Source organism: Cervus canadensis, chromosome 22 (genome assembly GCF_019320065.1).
Source record: "Cervus canadensis isolate Bull #8, Minnesota chromosome 22, ASM1932006v1, whole genome shotgun sequence".
Taxonomy (NCBI): domain Eukaryota; kingdom Metazoa; phylum Chordata; class Mammalia; order Artiodactyla; family Cervidae; genus Cervus; species Cervus canadensis.
The window spans coordinates 36,290,640-36,307,790 of record NC_057407.1 but is presented as its reverse complement, the minus strand read 5'-3'; the positions used below and the strand labels follow the sequence as shown (position 1 = coordinate 36,307,790).

Here is a 17,151-nt window from a genome sequence, read left to right as displayed (position 1 = left end):
GTGAAAAAATAAATATCTGGCCCTCGGGAAATACACCTTAGTGAGAGTATAAAACTATAATTCAAAACTTATAATACATTGAGATGAGAATTATAACAGAGGAATGTTAGGGTCCAGGGACAAAGAGAAGCAACGCAGTCAGCTGGCCTAGGGAAATGAGAGGCCTTAGTTGTTCAAGTTGAATTTTGAAAGGTAACTGAAATCACAAAGTGGGCAAGGCAGAGAACATTAAGAGAAGTTGAAGCACATGCTAGGGGCTCAAGCTTCTTTGGACAACTGCAAATCCTCTGGCTATGGTTGGAGCATGGATCATGCAGGGAAGTGAAGCAGAAAAGAGGGGTGAGGGTGAGATCATGGAGAACTGCTGAGTCTAAGGGGCTGATTTCTCTTTCTTCACAGAACGGACTGCATCTTCATTTACTCCAAATCAATGACTCAACTTGGAACTGTTTTAATATGGTCTCATTCCAAACATCAGCTTTGAAACAATGAAGGTGAACTCCAATGGAAATGAAGACCATTATGCAAGGCATTCTAAGAGCAATGCTAGCACAGAGGCAGTAAAAATAAATGAGAACCCCTCAATGGGATAACACCAGGGGTGACAATGAGAACAATCACATTGCTTCGTGACTCTCTCTACTTAATAACAGAATAATTTTTGAGTATACTATGACATATGAAAAGTGGTAAGAGGAAATGCAAATTATATTTTGGCACTCACCTAAAGGTATAAAATATAATTCTGTTGAAAGTAATACTATATATAAATGGAAGATCTTCTACAGTGCTTGTGATTTTGGTCCCTAGCAATGGAATTAATAATGGATATCCATTTGTTTTTATATATCATGGAGTTGCTGTCTTTCTAAGAGATTGGTGGAAGACAGTGAAATGTATTTTTCATACTACACTTTTCTCAAGTCAGGATACGCCTTCAATTTATGGGTGGGGTGCTAAATTGACGGCACATCCTGAAATCAGTATCTAGGGCTTCCCCTGTGGTCCAGTGGTTAGGAATCCGCTACAATACAGGGGACACTGGTTCGATCCCTGGTCCAGGAACATCCTACATGTGGGGTGTGTCGGGGGGCAGCTTAGCCGGCGCACCACAACTACGGAGTTTGTGCTCTGGAGCCCACCAGCCACAGTTACTGAGGCTAGGAGCAGCAACTACTGAAGCCCATGCACCCTAGAGCCCACACTCAGCAAGAGGAGAAGCCCACACACCTGCAGTGAGAAGCCCGCGCACCACATCTAGAGAGTTGCCCCTGTTCTCTGAACCTAGAGAGACCACACATAGCCACAAAGACCCAGAGCAGCCATAAGTAAATAAACAAATAAATAAAACCACCACCTTGGAATTGAAGAAGCAACGTACCTTCTTCTGCAGAATATACCACTGTGGTGGGACTGAAAGGGCCCTCTCCTTTATTGTTGAAGACACCCACTTTAACCTCAAAAGGAGAGAAGGGACGCACGCTCTCATTCCTGAACACGTATCTGGAGGCGTCCGCGGAGGCCAGCACGGTCAGCATCCAGATCATTTTGCCGTAGGGTCGGAAGGCCACCACATAACCAAAGCCTCTGCCGTTCTGTAACTCCTCAGGGACCGTCTGGGAAAGAAGGGAGGTGGTCTTCAGAGACTGCAGCAGCTTGATTCAAGTGCCACCTTGTTTGATTCCACCACCACCCACACCCCTGTCTTGCCTCCATCCTATCTCATCGTGGGTTTTGTAGAGAGTCTTCGGTTTGGGACTTGCCATCCGTCTAGCTTTGATATTCAGAGGGGACTGCAGCAGGAGTTTAAAAACATCACTGTAACCCTGCAGTGGAGAGCCTGGCTTCCTGACGTGGGAGACCCAACTCTGAAAGTGTTGGAAATGACGGTGGGAGACACTGGGCAGTTGATCTAAAAACCAACATTTCCAACATGTACCATCCGACACGATTCTTCCTCCAGCGTCACACAGACACTCAATGAAGCAGCTCTCACCAAAGAAGTGAGGACCATTTTGCTCAGCCCAAATCTTCCCTCTCAGCTCAGAAATGCTGAGCAGGAAAGGGTGAGGGGTTTATGTCACTGCTGGGGCTTTGGTAAAATGGACAGACTTGAACTTCCAGGCTTGTTGTCTAGAATCCTTCAGAAACATTTAGAACTCTTGCTGAGGCTCTGACCTCCTCTCTCAAAATCGATTTTCAATAAATGAGTGACTAATAAACCTCTATGTTTTTTAAAAAAATAACCTTACACAAGAGGGCTCCAGCAGCAAAGTCAACCCTAGGAAATTGTGTTGGCACACACAGTCTAATGAGCACAGAGGTTTTAGATCAATTGGCCTTGAAGTAATTCAGGGAAAAAAGAAAAAAACTGGTTTTCTCTAAGCCAGATTTCTTTAATGTATAATATTACATACACTTTTTTTCTTGTGTTGTCTTCCCTTTCATGATTGTTTTTTCTGTGATGAACTGAATTAAAACTTAACTCCATAATTGATGGGCAAACATCATCTCTTCCTGCTGACCTAAGGGAGTGTCTGCACTCAATGGCTTTTAGTTGTTAAAAACAGAGGAGGAAACTTCCTAGATATGTTTAACACAGAATAAAATGATAAGATAGCCTGGACTAATGTGTGTTGCTGTTGTTTCATGATTCATTTACCTCCCACGTTATAACCAGTTCAGATTTGCTGCCTCCACCACCACTGACGTTAGCTGGGGTGACTTCGGGGACTGTTGAGGAGACAAAAACAAGTCATGTCAGGTGACAAAGACCAGGAGGGCCAAGAGGGCGGCTGGGCTGAGGTGACCCAGTCTAACAAATACTTGGATGTGCACGGCTTTGTTTTCTGAGTTCAGAAATGGTATGATCAAGGGGTCTAAAGCATCAGTTCACAGAAATGAAATATACCAAGGAAACTGATATTCCATAGTGACTTATTTCCCATTCAACAAGGCACATCTGTTATCTGACAAGACAGAACAATGGTTCAGCTCCACCCCTAGAGGCCGAGGTTCAGGGGGATGAGAAAAGGACTGAGGTTCTGGTTCTAATGCTTGGGCAGGCGTTTATTAACCGCATGGCGATACACGAAGGAGACAATACACACTCTGCCTGCGCTGAGTTTACAGTCTAGCTGGGAGGCAGGAGAACATGCAGGATGATTACAGAGCGATGGCGACAACCACAATAGTTCAGCAGAGACAGAATGGACGCGTGCAGCGGCCTTCGGCAGCGCGGGCTGCTCAGAGCAGGGCTGGGCTAATGGCTTCTCAGAGCAACGCGAGCTGTGAGCTGGGTGCTGAAGGAAGTGGTGGACAGAGGGTGACCTCTGGCTCACTGTGCTTAAACTCTTTGATCCCCAGTTTTCTCTGTAAAAGAGGGGAAATTTGGCTAGCTTTCTCCTCAGGACTGCTGAGAGGAATTAATTAAATTATGATTTCACGGGGGGGGGAAGGAAGCATGGGGATTATTGGCTTATCATCATGTAAGTGAACAACTCCAGACAGAATCTGAAAATGTCTGGCTGGGGTAGAGATGTGGTGTCTGGGTATGTCCCCTTGGATAAAGACAATGAAACAAATCTAGATGGATTTGTGTCCAAGAGTAGGGTCAGAGGCCCCATTTGCTCTGGGGCTTTGCTGTTTCTTCAACAAACACCGAGGATGAGATGGTTAGATAGCATCACTGACTCAAGGGACATGAGTTTGAGCAAACTCCGGGAGACGGTGAAGGACAGGGAAGACTGGTGTGTGGCAGTTCACAGGGTCACAAAGAGTCAGATGTGACTGAGTGACTGGATAACAACAGTGACAAACACTGGTCTCATCACAGTTGGGACCTTCTCAGACACCCACACCTAGGCCTTCCACACCATGTGAGACAAAGACAGGAATGCTGATGAATTTATACTATTCTCTCCCTGTGTTCACCCAAGCTGTGTCTACAGAAGTTCCTACTAAACTGTTGATTGGGCTTGCTTGAATTAGCAGGAAGGAAATGGCAACCCACTCCAGTATCCTTGCCTGGAAAATCCCGTGGCCAGAGGAACCTGGCGGGCTGCAGTTCACAGGGTTGCAGAGTCGGGCACAACTGAGTGACTGACACTTTCATTTCCCAACCTTAGCTTTTGGGAAGGGTTTATGCCCTAAGATAATCTGACTGGACATTTCTGAAGAACTTAACCTTTGCCACTTGAGATTCCTGTGAGTTGATAGCATTTGAAGTGTGGTTGTGCCTTTAAAAAAATAATAATCCTGGTGGGAAAGTCTTGGTGACAAAGGAACCAATGAAGAAAGACATGGCATTTGAGGGAACTAAGACAAGTGTCTCTCCCTGGACCAGGGAACCCGGCGAAGAGTGAGAATATAACCCTAGATTGAAACTCAGTGCTGGGACTCATGGAAAGGGAGAAAGAACAAACCAGTGGTTACCAGTGGGGACAGGAGTTGGGAAGGGATGTTGTCAGGGTAGGGAAGTATGGGGTACAAATCATTAGGTACAAAATAAGGTACAAGGATACATCATAAAACATAGGGAATATAGCCCATAGTTTATAATAAGTATAAATGGAATGTAACCTTTAAAAACTGTGACTCACCAAACTGTACACCTCTAACTTATATAATATTGTACATCAAATATACTTCAACAAAAATAAATAAATAAAAACAACAATAGAAAAGATACTCCCTGCTGGTTAATAAGCTGAGCATCTACTGGCCTCATTTCTGATGACTACAGTCATTGTAGGGAAGGATGTATTAACACAGAACCTCATTAGGGCTGAAGAACAGGGTGATTAAAAGCCTCTCCCTAAGGAGCCGGAGTTGCTGTATTCGGAGTGCTACTCACGGGCCTCTTCTGTCCTCCGCTTCTCAGAGGGCCGGCTGGGCTCCCCAATCCCAATCACGTTGGCTGCAACTGTGCGGAATTCATACTCGACCCAGGGGTTCAGACCCACCACAGTGGCTGTGAATGTCTTCCCATCAATGAGTTCTGGGACTGAAAGACATCGAAAGAAAGTAAAATAGTTGATTTTACTACTTGTCCCAACTTAAGAAAAAGTATTGGTGATTGTGATTCAAAATTATATGTAATAAAATATTGACTAAAAGGAATTCAAAATTATATGCCATAAACTTTAGTTATTATAAGATTAAAAAAAAGGTAAGGATGTTTCATAGTATTCTGCGTTAGGAAGATTGGAACTTAGTTCATCACCATCATCACCGTCACTGTAACCAGGGTCCCACCACAGGTCTGAGGGCAGCTGCACAAACATCCCTTACACGGAGGTTATCCCAGAACACTCCGCGCCAGACCAATCAACTCAAATCTCACACCAGCAGATGATGCCACAAAAGACAGTCTCCAAGGCCCAAGGCTACCTGACTAATCACTCTTGTTCTCGCTCACCTCACATGTTCCTACTGAATAGGACTGGGCACACTGTTTAATTCTTACAACTACCCTAGGAATAATGTAAAATTATTCTCTTCATTTTTATAGATGAGGAAAAGGTACCACATAAAGGTCAAATGACTCACCCAAGTGGATTTGTATCTTTGACCACATGGCCCAAGCTCCATTATAATAACAATGGAGTAATAATGTTATAGATCCAAACTACTGTCAATGAGTTGTATTAGCACATCGAAAGAAAGAAGCTGCAAATGTAGAATGGACGGTCCATGAAGAACACAAAAAATGGGATCAGAGAGGCAGCATTTGACAGTGTTCATTCAGCAGGATTTGGGGAAGGCCTCCTTCACAGAGGACGGGGCTCACTGCCTGAAGCCACAAGCCACAGAGCCCGGGACTTGGCTTCTACACTCACTGTGCAACCTTTTGGGTTTTGAACTGATTACCATAAAGATTTCCCAAAGGGCTCAGGGGATGTCCCTGTGACAAAGCTGAGGCCCCACTGACCAGACGTCAGTGACTTCCAGCCTCCTGGGGACCACATGTATACAGTCCTTCCCTCCAAAGGTGAGAAGTGTGGGCTCTGGAGTCAGACAACCTGGATTCTAATCCTGAATCCACTCTTCACAGCCAAAGAACCTTAGGGAAGTCGCTCAACCTTTCCATGGCTTGGTTTTCTCACTGTGAAATAAAACTAATAACACCTAGTCACAGTGCAGTTGACCAAACCCAAGAAAAGCGCTTAGATAAGGGCTCAGCCAATTCTAGCTGTAGCTGTTTTCTTTTGTATACTAGCCTTATCATTGTTATGAATATCAATATCTTCATCCCCCTCCTTTCCTTCATCATATTTATTCAGTGATTTACTTTATTTTTTTTTTAAGTTTCACAATCACTTCTGTACCGGGTCATAACAGTTCTTATTTTGCCCATTTAACAGAAGAGGAAAATAAAGATGTATAGAAATCTGCTTGATTAGCAGAGTCAGGATTAGAAGTCATAGCTCCTTAATTTCCAGATTTTCCTTTCCTTTCTTCCTAAAACACTCCCATGACCCAGGAGAAAGTCAGTGATTCAGCTGGAAACACAGAAACCCATTTCTGAGGTCAGATACCCTCAAATGGAAAAACCAGAGGAGTGTGCAACGTGCTTCCAATAACTACTTGTTTGTTTTTTTCCCTCAAACAAAACCTAAATAAAATAAAAAAATGAGTCAATTGAGAGGTATAGATAGGAGCAGAAATGGTAGGCCTACTCACGTATTCTTTAACAAAACCTCATGCCTCTTCATACTCAAATGTATCCATCTAAAAAAATGACAGCAAGTCAAGAATCTCCATGCAGTCCTTAGATACAGGTTTCTTGAATGCTGGGTAAAAACTTTACATAGACTGTGACTACAGAGTAACACAATCCACTGCTTTTCGAAGTGCACCACTAGAGGTACACAGACAATTTCAGGTAATGCACAGACAGATGATGCATTTTATTTTTATAACAAATGTATTTTAAAATATATTTAAAAAATAAAACCAACACAAGACCTTGTCGGCTTGTCTCAAAGCTCAGTCGGTAAAGAATCTGGTTGTAATGCAGGAGACCAGGGTTTGATTCCCAGGTCAGGAAGATCCTCTGGAGAAGGAAATGGCAACCCACTCCAGTATTCTCACCTGGAGAACCCGATGGACAGAGGAGCTTTGCAGGCTACAGTCCATGAGGTCACAAGAGTCAGACACAACTTACCAACTACACCACCACCACCGCCAAGACCTAACATCATTTTAGACACTGTGGCTTAGAACAAATTAAAGAACAAGCAAATGTGAATCAATAGAAAGAAAAATATTAAATAAATGATGGTATAGTGGGCTGAGGTCTGGGAAACGCTGCCCAAAAGTCTCATCTGTAGCGATGTGTCTGAACAGGAAACAAGAGGCCCCTCAGCTTCTGCCACACAGCTGTGTCCATTCTGCTGAGTTCCTGAAGCCCCAGGGAGACAGCAGAATCAGAGATTCAATACAGTACCTGTGTTGACCGCTTGCCAGCCCACGGAGAACGGAGTCCTGGCTTGAATGACATACATGGTGACGGGGCTGTGGTTGTCAGGCCCAGGTCTCCAGGAGAGCTGAGCCGTGGTGTCTGTAATTTCATCTATAGTCACGGCCTCTGGGGGCCCTGGAGGACCTGAGAAAGAGCAAGACCCTCAGAAGTGGAGCAGTGTGTTCAAAGGTCCAAGGAAGTGACCACTCGGTTGAACGGTCAACATTCTATTCAACTGTTGATTCATCCACCCCCAAGTTCAACACTTGACAACTCCTTTCTGAATATCTGTGAGGTGCCTGTCTTCCTTCTAGGTTCTGAAACTACATAGATGAGTGAAACATGGTCTGGGCTCCTCCCTCCAGGGGTTCACTACAGAATAGGAAAAACTAATAGGTACCCAACAATTACAATAGAATATTTTTTTCCAGATGCCAAAGGAGAATATTGGGGTGCTACCAGGGACCAAGTTCATTAATCCACCCATCATATATTTACAGGTTCCTACTATGAATTGGACATGATATCTGGGGATACAGTGGTGATAAATGAAGATCTGAGTCTTCTGGAAGTGGTCATTTCTACCCCTGATGCTGTGAGCAAAAATGACTTTAGAACTTTGGGGTCACAGAGTTTTTCTGCATAGTCCAGCTGCACTGGGATGTCCACATCAAATGCCAAAACACAGTCATGTGTGAGGGAACTGCTGTGAAAAGTGGCTCATGTTCAAGAAACCAAACTCTGTGGCTTCTTCAAAGAAATTTCAAAATCGGGTTGGAGCCTGAGGACCCACATCTGCAATTTCTGTAAGTCGCACCTGTATTTTTCTACTTCTGCTCTGGATGTGCACAGAGCACTGTGCTTAGACCACTGAAATGGGAGGAAATCAGTTTTAAATGAAGGCTTGCAAAACATAAAGAAACAGAGAGCTGGAAAGTGGTTGGCAGGCAAACACAAAATAACACAGAGCCGGATCAAAGACCCAAAGCTGTCCTAGATTCCAATACGAAAAGCTCTTAGCAGGCAGTTAAAGGCATTTCTAATGAGTGACTACCTTGGCAGAGAAATCGAATGCGAGGGAGGGAGAGAGAGTGACAAAGTTCCTGTGTGTTAGATAGGAGTAAGGAGATCTTCCTAGGGGGCAGAGGGACGTGCTGAGGCCCAGGAGAGTGATCAGATGTTCTGCCAAAATACTCCGGGGCCACGGCACAGGGGCAGGGAAGAAAGAGACCTTTCCCAGAGTGCTGAAAAGTTAATGGCAGTTTCTGCAAGTAACACTTTGTTCTGGGATTCACTTCTGCACCCTTTCAGTGATGCCCTAAATTTCTCTTTCCTTTTTTAAAAAGCCTTTTTTATAGACCCACAGGTGAGACTAAATTTATCTTCTCCCTCCTACTCCTGAATGAAAGGTCTGCAAGTCTGCACACTGGCACTGATTAATTTTCCACAGTGACATTTCAGCACGTCAGTCTAATGCCACCTAGATAGAGCTGGCATAACCTCTGGTCTTCAGGACTCTTATTAACCACAGAAAGTCCAGAAGATAATAATATAATTTTCTTTTTCCTCACCAGCTTTCTTATTTAAAAACATCCTTTTTAAAAACAGATGTTCCTTCCATGGCCTTTAGGATCCAAGTGTCACAAAGGAGAAAAGCATTCCTCTCCAAATCCCTCAGTGAATTCAGTGGACAGGGGAAGAGCTGAGCCCACTCTTGGCAACCAGCAGGAGCACGTGAAGGAGGAGGCCTGAACTTGGCCGCTGGAGATAAGATGTACTTTCACAGTGGGGTTTGCTGTTTGTTATGTTTTTGCTACCTGCCCCACCCAAGGGTAGATACGTTCACACCTCACAGAATGTTTTTACCCATTTGTTTTGGGGAAGTTGGGTCTCTCTTTCAAAATGACAACATGAGCATATGTTTATCCTCTAAGCAGAGTGTTAACATGGGCTGGGGCTCACACGAGTTTGTGTCACAGGTAATAGCAGGGGGGATGCAGGAGTTCCTGCATCTTTCTCAGGGAAGACTGGCCTTTCTAGCTGCTGTCCATGTGCTTTAGATTAAATAAAGTAGATAACAGAGAAACAACGAAGCCAAATGCAAGACTTCAAGCTTTTAGCTTCAAATACAAAAATCCCTGGCAGGTCAACGAAGTACATATCTGCCTCTCCACTGCAAAGTGCAGAAAAGCTGCCAAGGGCAGAGGCAGGAGGAGATAAAACCGAAGATTATGGCTTAAAATGGCATATTAATTTATTGGCCTTATTCACTGATTATGCTAGATTTTCTTTTAGACAGCATTTGCAGATTCCTCTTGGTGTTTAATGTTATTTTCTGTGAAATGAAGTATACAATATCACTTAAGAAATTCAACTATTACTGATTTACATTTTTATGACTCTAATTTATTGGTGCTTAAACTGCTGATCTGAACATTATCCTAATTAAATAGAGGATACATTTTCAGCCACAGAATTCCTTCGCCCCCAAGGGAAGAGCAGACCAGCTCTGGTGTATTTTAAAATGGAAATAAACACGGTGCCCTCGATTATTCTCTGGGTAGCTGTACCCAGATTGGAAGCTTTTTCTCTTATCTGGCCCTTATCCGTACCATTACAGAAAGGTTTTTAAGGCAATTTAAAGAAGAATCAAAGTAGACCCGATGGAAAAGATACCTTTCTTTAACCTCTCTTGACATCAGTTTGAATTGCTGACTCCCGCACCTCTCCCACCCCCGCCCATGCTACGTGCAGAGGATACAGCCACACTTTTTACTGCCTCCAGTAACATCTTGTTCTCTGTGCACTCAGATTTACCCCGCCTCCAAATCTGGTATCACCCGGATTTTTGTTTTCTTACACTTAACATTCTGCTGGCCAGGTTCCTAAACATTTGTATTAGTGTTCAGCTGGACGTTTTGGATCATCAAATCACTTACTGTTTTCTAAGTCCCCTACACACGGACCTTCACCTTGCAAACTTTCATAGATGCAGATATGTTCCATCAACGTCAGGGATGAATGACGTTATGCCCTTCCCCTCCTGTTGCTGACAATCCTTCAGCTCCACCATCCCCCACCTCTTCTCCCTCCTCCAATCAATAACTCCTCTTGCCTGTTCATTCATTGCAGCCCCTACACGCCAACTATTGCACTGTACTACTGTACTTTTCAGGGTATGTACTGTAAGATTAAAAATGGTTCCTTTATTCTTTGTGTTTGTGTTTTCTGTGAAAAGTATCATTAACCTGGTGCTGTACAGTGCTAGATAGCCGACTGTGTTAGTTGAGTATCTAAGTTAACTTGGTTGGACTTACGAACAAACTGGACTTAAACATGCTCTCAGAACTAAACTCATTTGTATGTAGGGGACTTAATGTACTTGTGAAGGAGACACTGGCTAAGAAATTATTTTGATGTTCTGATTTGGCTTTGCATTTAACTTCATCAAACCTCTGAGCAAGCATCAGTTTGATTCTGAGATAGATAGATAGATACACTGGTTCACAAAGACTGAATTTTAATTTAAAAATATTTCTTTAAGTTCACTTACTGTCTCTTTACACGTTGGTTTGGTAGGACTCAGTCAGCCACGTCACTCACAGCCATGAGGCTGAAGTTAGGTCTCGTCCGTCAGATGCAAGAGAATCTCACACATGTCAGTTTTGACATCAACTCCCTGCTGATTTACTACAATCTAGGCAGTCAGGAGATATTTCCTTCTAAAGCCATATTGTAGAAACTGGACAGAACTAATCACTTAAGGGGGAAAAACCTGGGGAAAATTGGTGGCGATTTTACTTAAGCCACTCTTAGATCAGAGATCTAAGATACCGATTTGGTTCAGCCTAGACGAACAGCAAAAGGCACAGTGTGATCCTTCTTTCAGCCATTTGCTTTTCTTAATTTACAGTTTTTCTCGTAAACTGTAAACAGTTGGTCCTATCAACTCCAACACCGTAAATCATGGCACTTGGGGCCTTCAGAGGAGTTCTTTTCAGTAGAGAGTAAGTGGATTTGCTCTGCACTTTCTGATCCCCTATGAGAGAAACAGATATACACAAAACTTCTGTAGACTCTTAACACCGTTAACAATGTTTTCCTTCTATTGACTCTTTCCTGGTAATTCTAAACCACTGAGGCTTTTAGAACTCTGCACAGGAGTAGATATCACAAAAGTATTTTAAGAATGAAACTCCCAATTCCCATACCTCTCACGATCAGGTCGGCAGCGGCAGATAGCCTGTCGACACTTGTTTGGACCATGCAGACATATTTCCCAGCATGCTTCAGCTGGATGTTTCGGATCATCAAATCACCAGCTGAATCCTGCTGATAAAGTAGGGGAAAGTGGCTACAATTACTTTTTAATGAGCTCTAAATATCATTATCACACGAAGGACACTGTGACTAATAGATTTATTTTACACCGGCTGATGAAAACATTAGCGATGCAAGCCATGGCCTATTAAAAATGCGTGAGCCTGCCTGTTAGGTAATAACAGCAATGTACTCAGGACACACCTCGGATAAGACCTCAGGCGTCTGGCCTCTGCGTCTCTGGAGCAGTTTGTCACCCACGTTGGAAGCACTTAAACTGTTTACTTTTTCAAATGCATTTATTTATTTTAAAATGTTTTTATTTTATATTAGCGTATAGCCCGTTAACAATGCTGTGATAGTTTCAGAACAGCGAAGAGACTGTCATACATATACATATATCCATTGTCCCCTAGGTGGCGCTAGTGGTAAAGAACCCGCCCGGTAATGCCGCAGACATAAGAGACTTGGGTTCAAATCCCTGTGCCGGGAAGTTCCCCTGGAAGAGGGATGACAACCCACTCCAGGATTCTGGCCTGGAGAATCTCATGGACAGAGGAGCCTGATGGGCTACAGACCACAGGCCCACAAAGAGTCAGGCATGACTGAAGCGATTTAGTATGCATTCGCCCTCAAACTCCCCTCCCATTCAGGCTGCCACGCAACATTGAGGAGAGCGCCCTTGGAAGCACTGAAATGTATGTAAAGCGGCTGCTGATTTAGTCCCGCGGGTTTCTTCAGATATGCCCTCAACCTACAGCTTTTGATGGCACTGCAGTACTTGGGAACTCTTTATATGGAAAGGGGAGGCAAGTCCATGTTCGGAGGCACCTGTATTTTACTGCACAACCCTGCCTTACAGCCAGCATTCTGATTGCTCCTCAGTTTGAATTACAGAATTATGAGGAGCAGACTCTCCAAGGAAATCTTGCATCCCCTAGTGTAGAACGGGGCTAATTTGCTTTCCAATGCCAAATGTGTGTTTGATCAGCAGATGAATAGCACTCATTACAGCCCGGTATAGATATCGAGGTGCCCTAGAAATATTTATACGCCATTTACCAGCACAGTACTTCTAGTAAATGTGAGAAGATGCCGCTACAGGCCATCACAAAGCTGGCAGTTAAACTGAAAAACACAGCTACACCTTAGAGTTTCATAGCTCTGGTAACCAAAAGTTTTGAGAATGGCTGCTTGTGCAAGAGAACACCCTAGGGTTCAGAGTCAGGAAGCTATGCTTATTTCTAAATCTTGAAGGATGGCAAGGTAACATAGGCTATTTTGGCCCTATTGTTATTCTTTCAGATGACAATAACAATGGATAATACTTGGTGGTATTTAATATCTGGCAGGCAGGTATTATACTGAGTACTGACATGTCCTGTGAGGTAGGCACTTTTGTTATCCCTACTGTACAGTTGAGGAAACTCCTGGAGTCACTTAGCTGGTCAGTGGCAGAGCCGGGCTGTGAGCTCACACGGTCAGGCTGCAATCCCTATCCTTTACTAGAATGCTGTGCTGTCATCCGGAAAGATCTTATTCTAAATTAATGTGTACTTGGTTTCATCTTTGATTTCAGTACATATTTAGTCAGGGCAATGAAAGAGATAGACCTGCCAGTAGTTACAAATAGGGTTAGAAGAAGTGCAAAAGCATGTTGTCAAGAGAGAGCTGAAGCTTTGAAACTCAGCTCTCTGGGGCTGATCCTTGCTGTGTGTCTCTGGGCCTGAGTTTATTAACCCAAGAGAGACGGATGCACTGCCTATGACATTAGTTGTGAGAAGCAGATGAGACTGTACGTGTATGTGAAATCCTGAAAACTGAAGCACGGGTAAATTTAAACTAGCATTCGGGGTGGCCATGGACAGTATTCTTTGGGGAAAATTATGTCAAAAATATTAAATCTAATTCAAGAAGAGTTGTGCTTTTCTTTTTAAACCTGAAATCTTTTATTTTAAATTTATAACACTTGGATTCTCATTTAGATTCTACTATTTACTCATGAAGTCTTATAATTGCTAGTAAAATAGGATAATTGCTACCATATTTCACAGAGATTCTGAGGATTAAAGAGCTGATACATATGAAAATGCTTGATAAATGATTAGACATTTTGCAAGTAATAAGGCATCATCATCACCATGGCTATTAATACTTCTTTACCTAAGACATTTCACATAGTAGGATTTTGAGCATAGACTTAAACAAAAAATATGCCTCATAAGGGAGTGTGTGTTGTGAAGGTACAAAGTCACAGTGGTTTAAAATAAATAGCTACACTATATCAATAATTTGTTTTATTCACCAAGGGCTGGAAGCTCAAAGAAGCTAGTGGTAGCCTGGAGATTTTGGAGCACAGGTATCCATTAAAAGAATTTTGTGACTGTGTGGTTTGGAGTATACTTTCCCTATGTGTGTTTTTAAAGTAAAAGTGAAACAAAGAAAAGAAATATAAAGTCGGGATTGAGGTAAGAGGCTCACAGAAGGAGACCACAATAACTTTCTCTTTCCCTTTAAAGTCATTCAGACCACATTATTTACTGAGATCTACATTCACATTCCTACCATAGAGAACCACACAATGCTGTGCTCTGCTCCTGACAGAACCACTGGAGGTGACCAGAGGACAATGAAATTATAACTCTTCTAAAAACTGCAATCGGTTAGCTCTACCAAATGTCATTTGCAGCATACTGACCTGGCAAGTAGAAACTGCAAAATGGGCTTAACTTCAGAATTGCTCCCTTACCTCTTCTGTGGTCCAGCACTAACTCCACAGACATTAATGATCCTGGTGGCTAACACACTTAGCTCTCACAATTTGCAGTGATGTCCCAAATCTCGCACTTAATTCTTTAGCAATGATTGATTGGCACTTAGTACCGGTATCACAAAAGAGACAAACACTTGCCATACGAAAGGCCATTGAGAGCAATTCCATGGACAGAGGTCGTTACAAAAGGTGGTCCTCAGTGCCCGACTCCATCAGGGGTGTCTCTACCCACCTTTCTGTGGTTCAGCATAAGGTTCACATCTGTCTTACCTGCAGAATTTATATTTTGATAGCCCAGGCAGCTGTTCTGATTGGTTGTTGCCTATGCCATCCTGAGAGAATATTTTTATTATCTCTCCTGCCCAAGACACTGGTTTTACTATGAAAATAAATATTCTGTTTAATCCATGAAGGTTTTCTCAATGTATACTCACTCTCAAGTTATTAGAACTAATATTACTCTTCCTTCAGTGAATACAATCATTAAAATTCCTCACATACTATTTTTGGTGGTAGGCATTGTGCTATTTAGGTTTCTAGACCTGAAGGTATTTAGTATCCTCAATGATGTTGTGAAATAGCTAATATCATTCTTTATTTGGTCCAGGTTATTAGGCTGAACTATATCAAAGTGGTCCAGGGTGGTTAATAATGGCAATTCTAACCAGTTTTCTCAACCAGAGTTCCAAGGGACAATCAATAGACTCAAGTCATCCACTGACTTAATGAAATAACTTCTCTCTCATCCATTTAAAATGGTACCAGTCATATACAATCCTTCGGAGGCTTGAGAAAATAGTTATAGAAATTATTTTGGGTGTTTGGTAATTGGGTAGAGATGTATTGTTTGGGAAAGGCAGAAAGAATGTAAATAATAGGAATAGCACCATATTTGAGAAGAATATGTTGAGGGTCAACATATCATATGTATAATTTATAAGCTTTAGTCCATTTATTCTCACTGTAAGAGACGGGGATAAGATGAGATGGGCAAATCAGATTCCTTTTGGAGCATGGAGGAAGGGAGTGTTTTCAATACAGCCTCATGCTTATATTCTGCTGTCTTTGATTAGTCCCCTCCATGATAACGGCAGCTGGAATGAATCTGTTTTAAAATTTGGATTGGAGTAGAGTTGATGTACAAGGTTGCGTTTACTTGCAGCAAAGTGAATCAGCTATGCATGTATATATCCACTCTTTTTTAGATTTTCTTCCCATATAAGCCATTAGAGAGTACCGAGTAGACTTCCCTGTTCTATATTGTAGGGTCCTTATTAGTTATCTAGTTTATATATAGTAGTGTTTTACATATAGTAGTTATATTTTATATGTAGTAGTCTGTATATGGCAATCCCAATCTCCCAATATATTCCTTCCCCCTGGAATCTTCATTACTAACAGGAAAGTAGGGCTACGTTATGGTAGAAAAACTATTCTTGAAAATGACTGTCATAGATTCAAATTGTTTCCAAATCTAATGTTTTCTTGGTGTGAGTTCAATGGTACTATGTATTTTTTATGGGAAATAATTAAGGCCTTTGGAAAATTCAATCACTAGAATTCAAATTATTTGGAGATAATAAACAATTTGATCAGACTTTCAGATTCAAGAAAGAGAGCCCTAACCTCACAATGATGAGTATTCTACAAGAGCCAAAGGGAGTTTAGTCAGCAGTCTAAAAGCATACGAGTAAACTGTCCTCGAGCTATTTTATTAATTCAGTTCCATGGCATATGGTTCACCATGGGGCAGAGGAATTTGGGATTTGAAGTTTCAAGCTGAGACCTGCAGTTTATTAGCAATCAGGCCAAGGCAAGCAATGTATCTCCCATGACCCTGAGTTTTCTCATTCATATACAGATACGAATAGCTAACCTGTAGGGTTAAGGATTAAGAGGGTTAAGAAAAGGACTGGCAAACAAGTGACTCAATAAGCAGGGCCACACTTATGCAAAAAGGAGCAGACGTTAACCAAGAGTTTTTTAAGGTGTTTGAACAAAATCATCAAAGAATAACTTTATATTTCCTTTCAAGTTAGTCTACACAAGTTGTTTGACTCACTTTAGGGGCACGTTGCATTTACTGTGGATAATCTGATATTTATACTTACCCCTCCAACTCTTTCAAAGTGGTCCCCATCTCGGTCAAAGTCTATCAGGCGTCCATTAAATGACCAAGTGAATATGATGTTGAGCGAGTGATCGTGTGTTACCTGGCATGGCAGAACAATACTTTCTCCAACAGTGACATCCATACTAGAAGGAGGTACCATTACCTTTGTTGGATCTAGAGAGTGAAAACAAAACAGAACAACACAGCCTATGAGCATAAGTAGAAATAAAATGTAGAATTCAAGGGCAGGATGAAATACTAAGGAGTTTGGCTTTATTTTTTCTTAGGCTATACCCGGCAAGCCTTAGTCATCTGGGAAGCTCAGATTCAAGCCAGGAGGTCATTTTTAATATGAAAAGATGAAAACACTCATAATGTGAACCTTCACAGAGCAACTGAACTCAGCTGGGGAGCACTGAGGTTACATCTCTTAAGACACTTATGGAGGGGCCTACTTCTGCAGCCTGCTCTGAAACTGCC

General features: G+C 42.3%; 1 protein-coding gene across 3 annotated transcripts in view; it reads right to left on the bottom strand.

Moving 5' to 3' along the window:
• Nucleotides 1-17,151, bottom strand: part of CNTN4 (contactin 4) — a 975,711-nt gene that overhangs the window by 15,429 nt on the left and 943,131 nt on the right. For 2 of the 3 annotated variants that reach the window (XM_043443116.1, XM_043443118.1), the window contains 6 exons: nt 16,670-16,845; nt 11,677-11,797; nt 7,451-7,609; nt 4,856-5,005; nt 2,663-2,733; nt 1,382-1,616 (listed from right to left, as the gene is read on the bottom strand). In XM_043443116.1, the coding sequence (XP_043299051.1) occupies nt 1,382-1,616; nt 2,663-2,733; nt 4,856-5,005; nt 7,451-7,609; nt 11,677-11,797; nt 16,670-16,845 (912 nt within the window). The remainder of the gene's footprint in view (nt 1-1,381; nt 1,617-2,662; nt 2,734-4,855; nt 5,006-7,450; nt 7,610-11,676; nt 11,798-16,669; nt 16,846-17,151) is intronic. The other variant, XM_043443117.1, reaches the window with a different exon arrangement.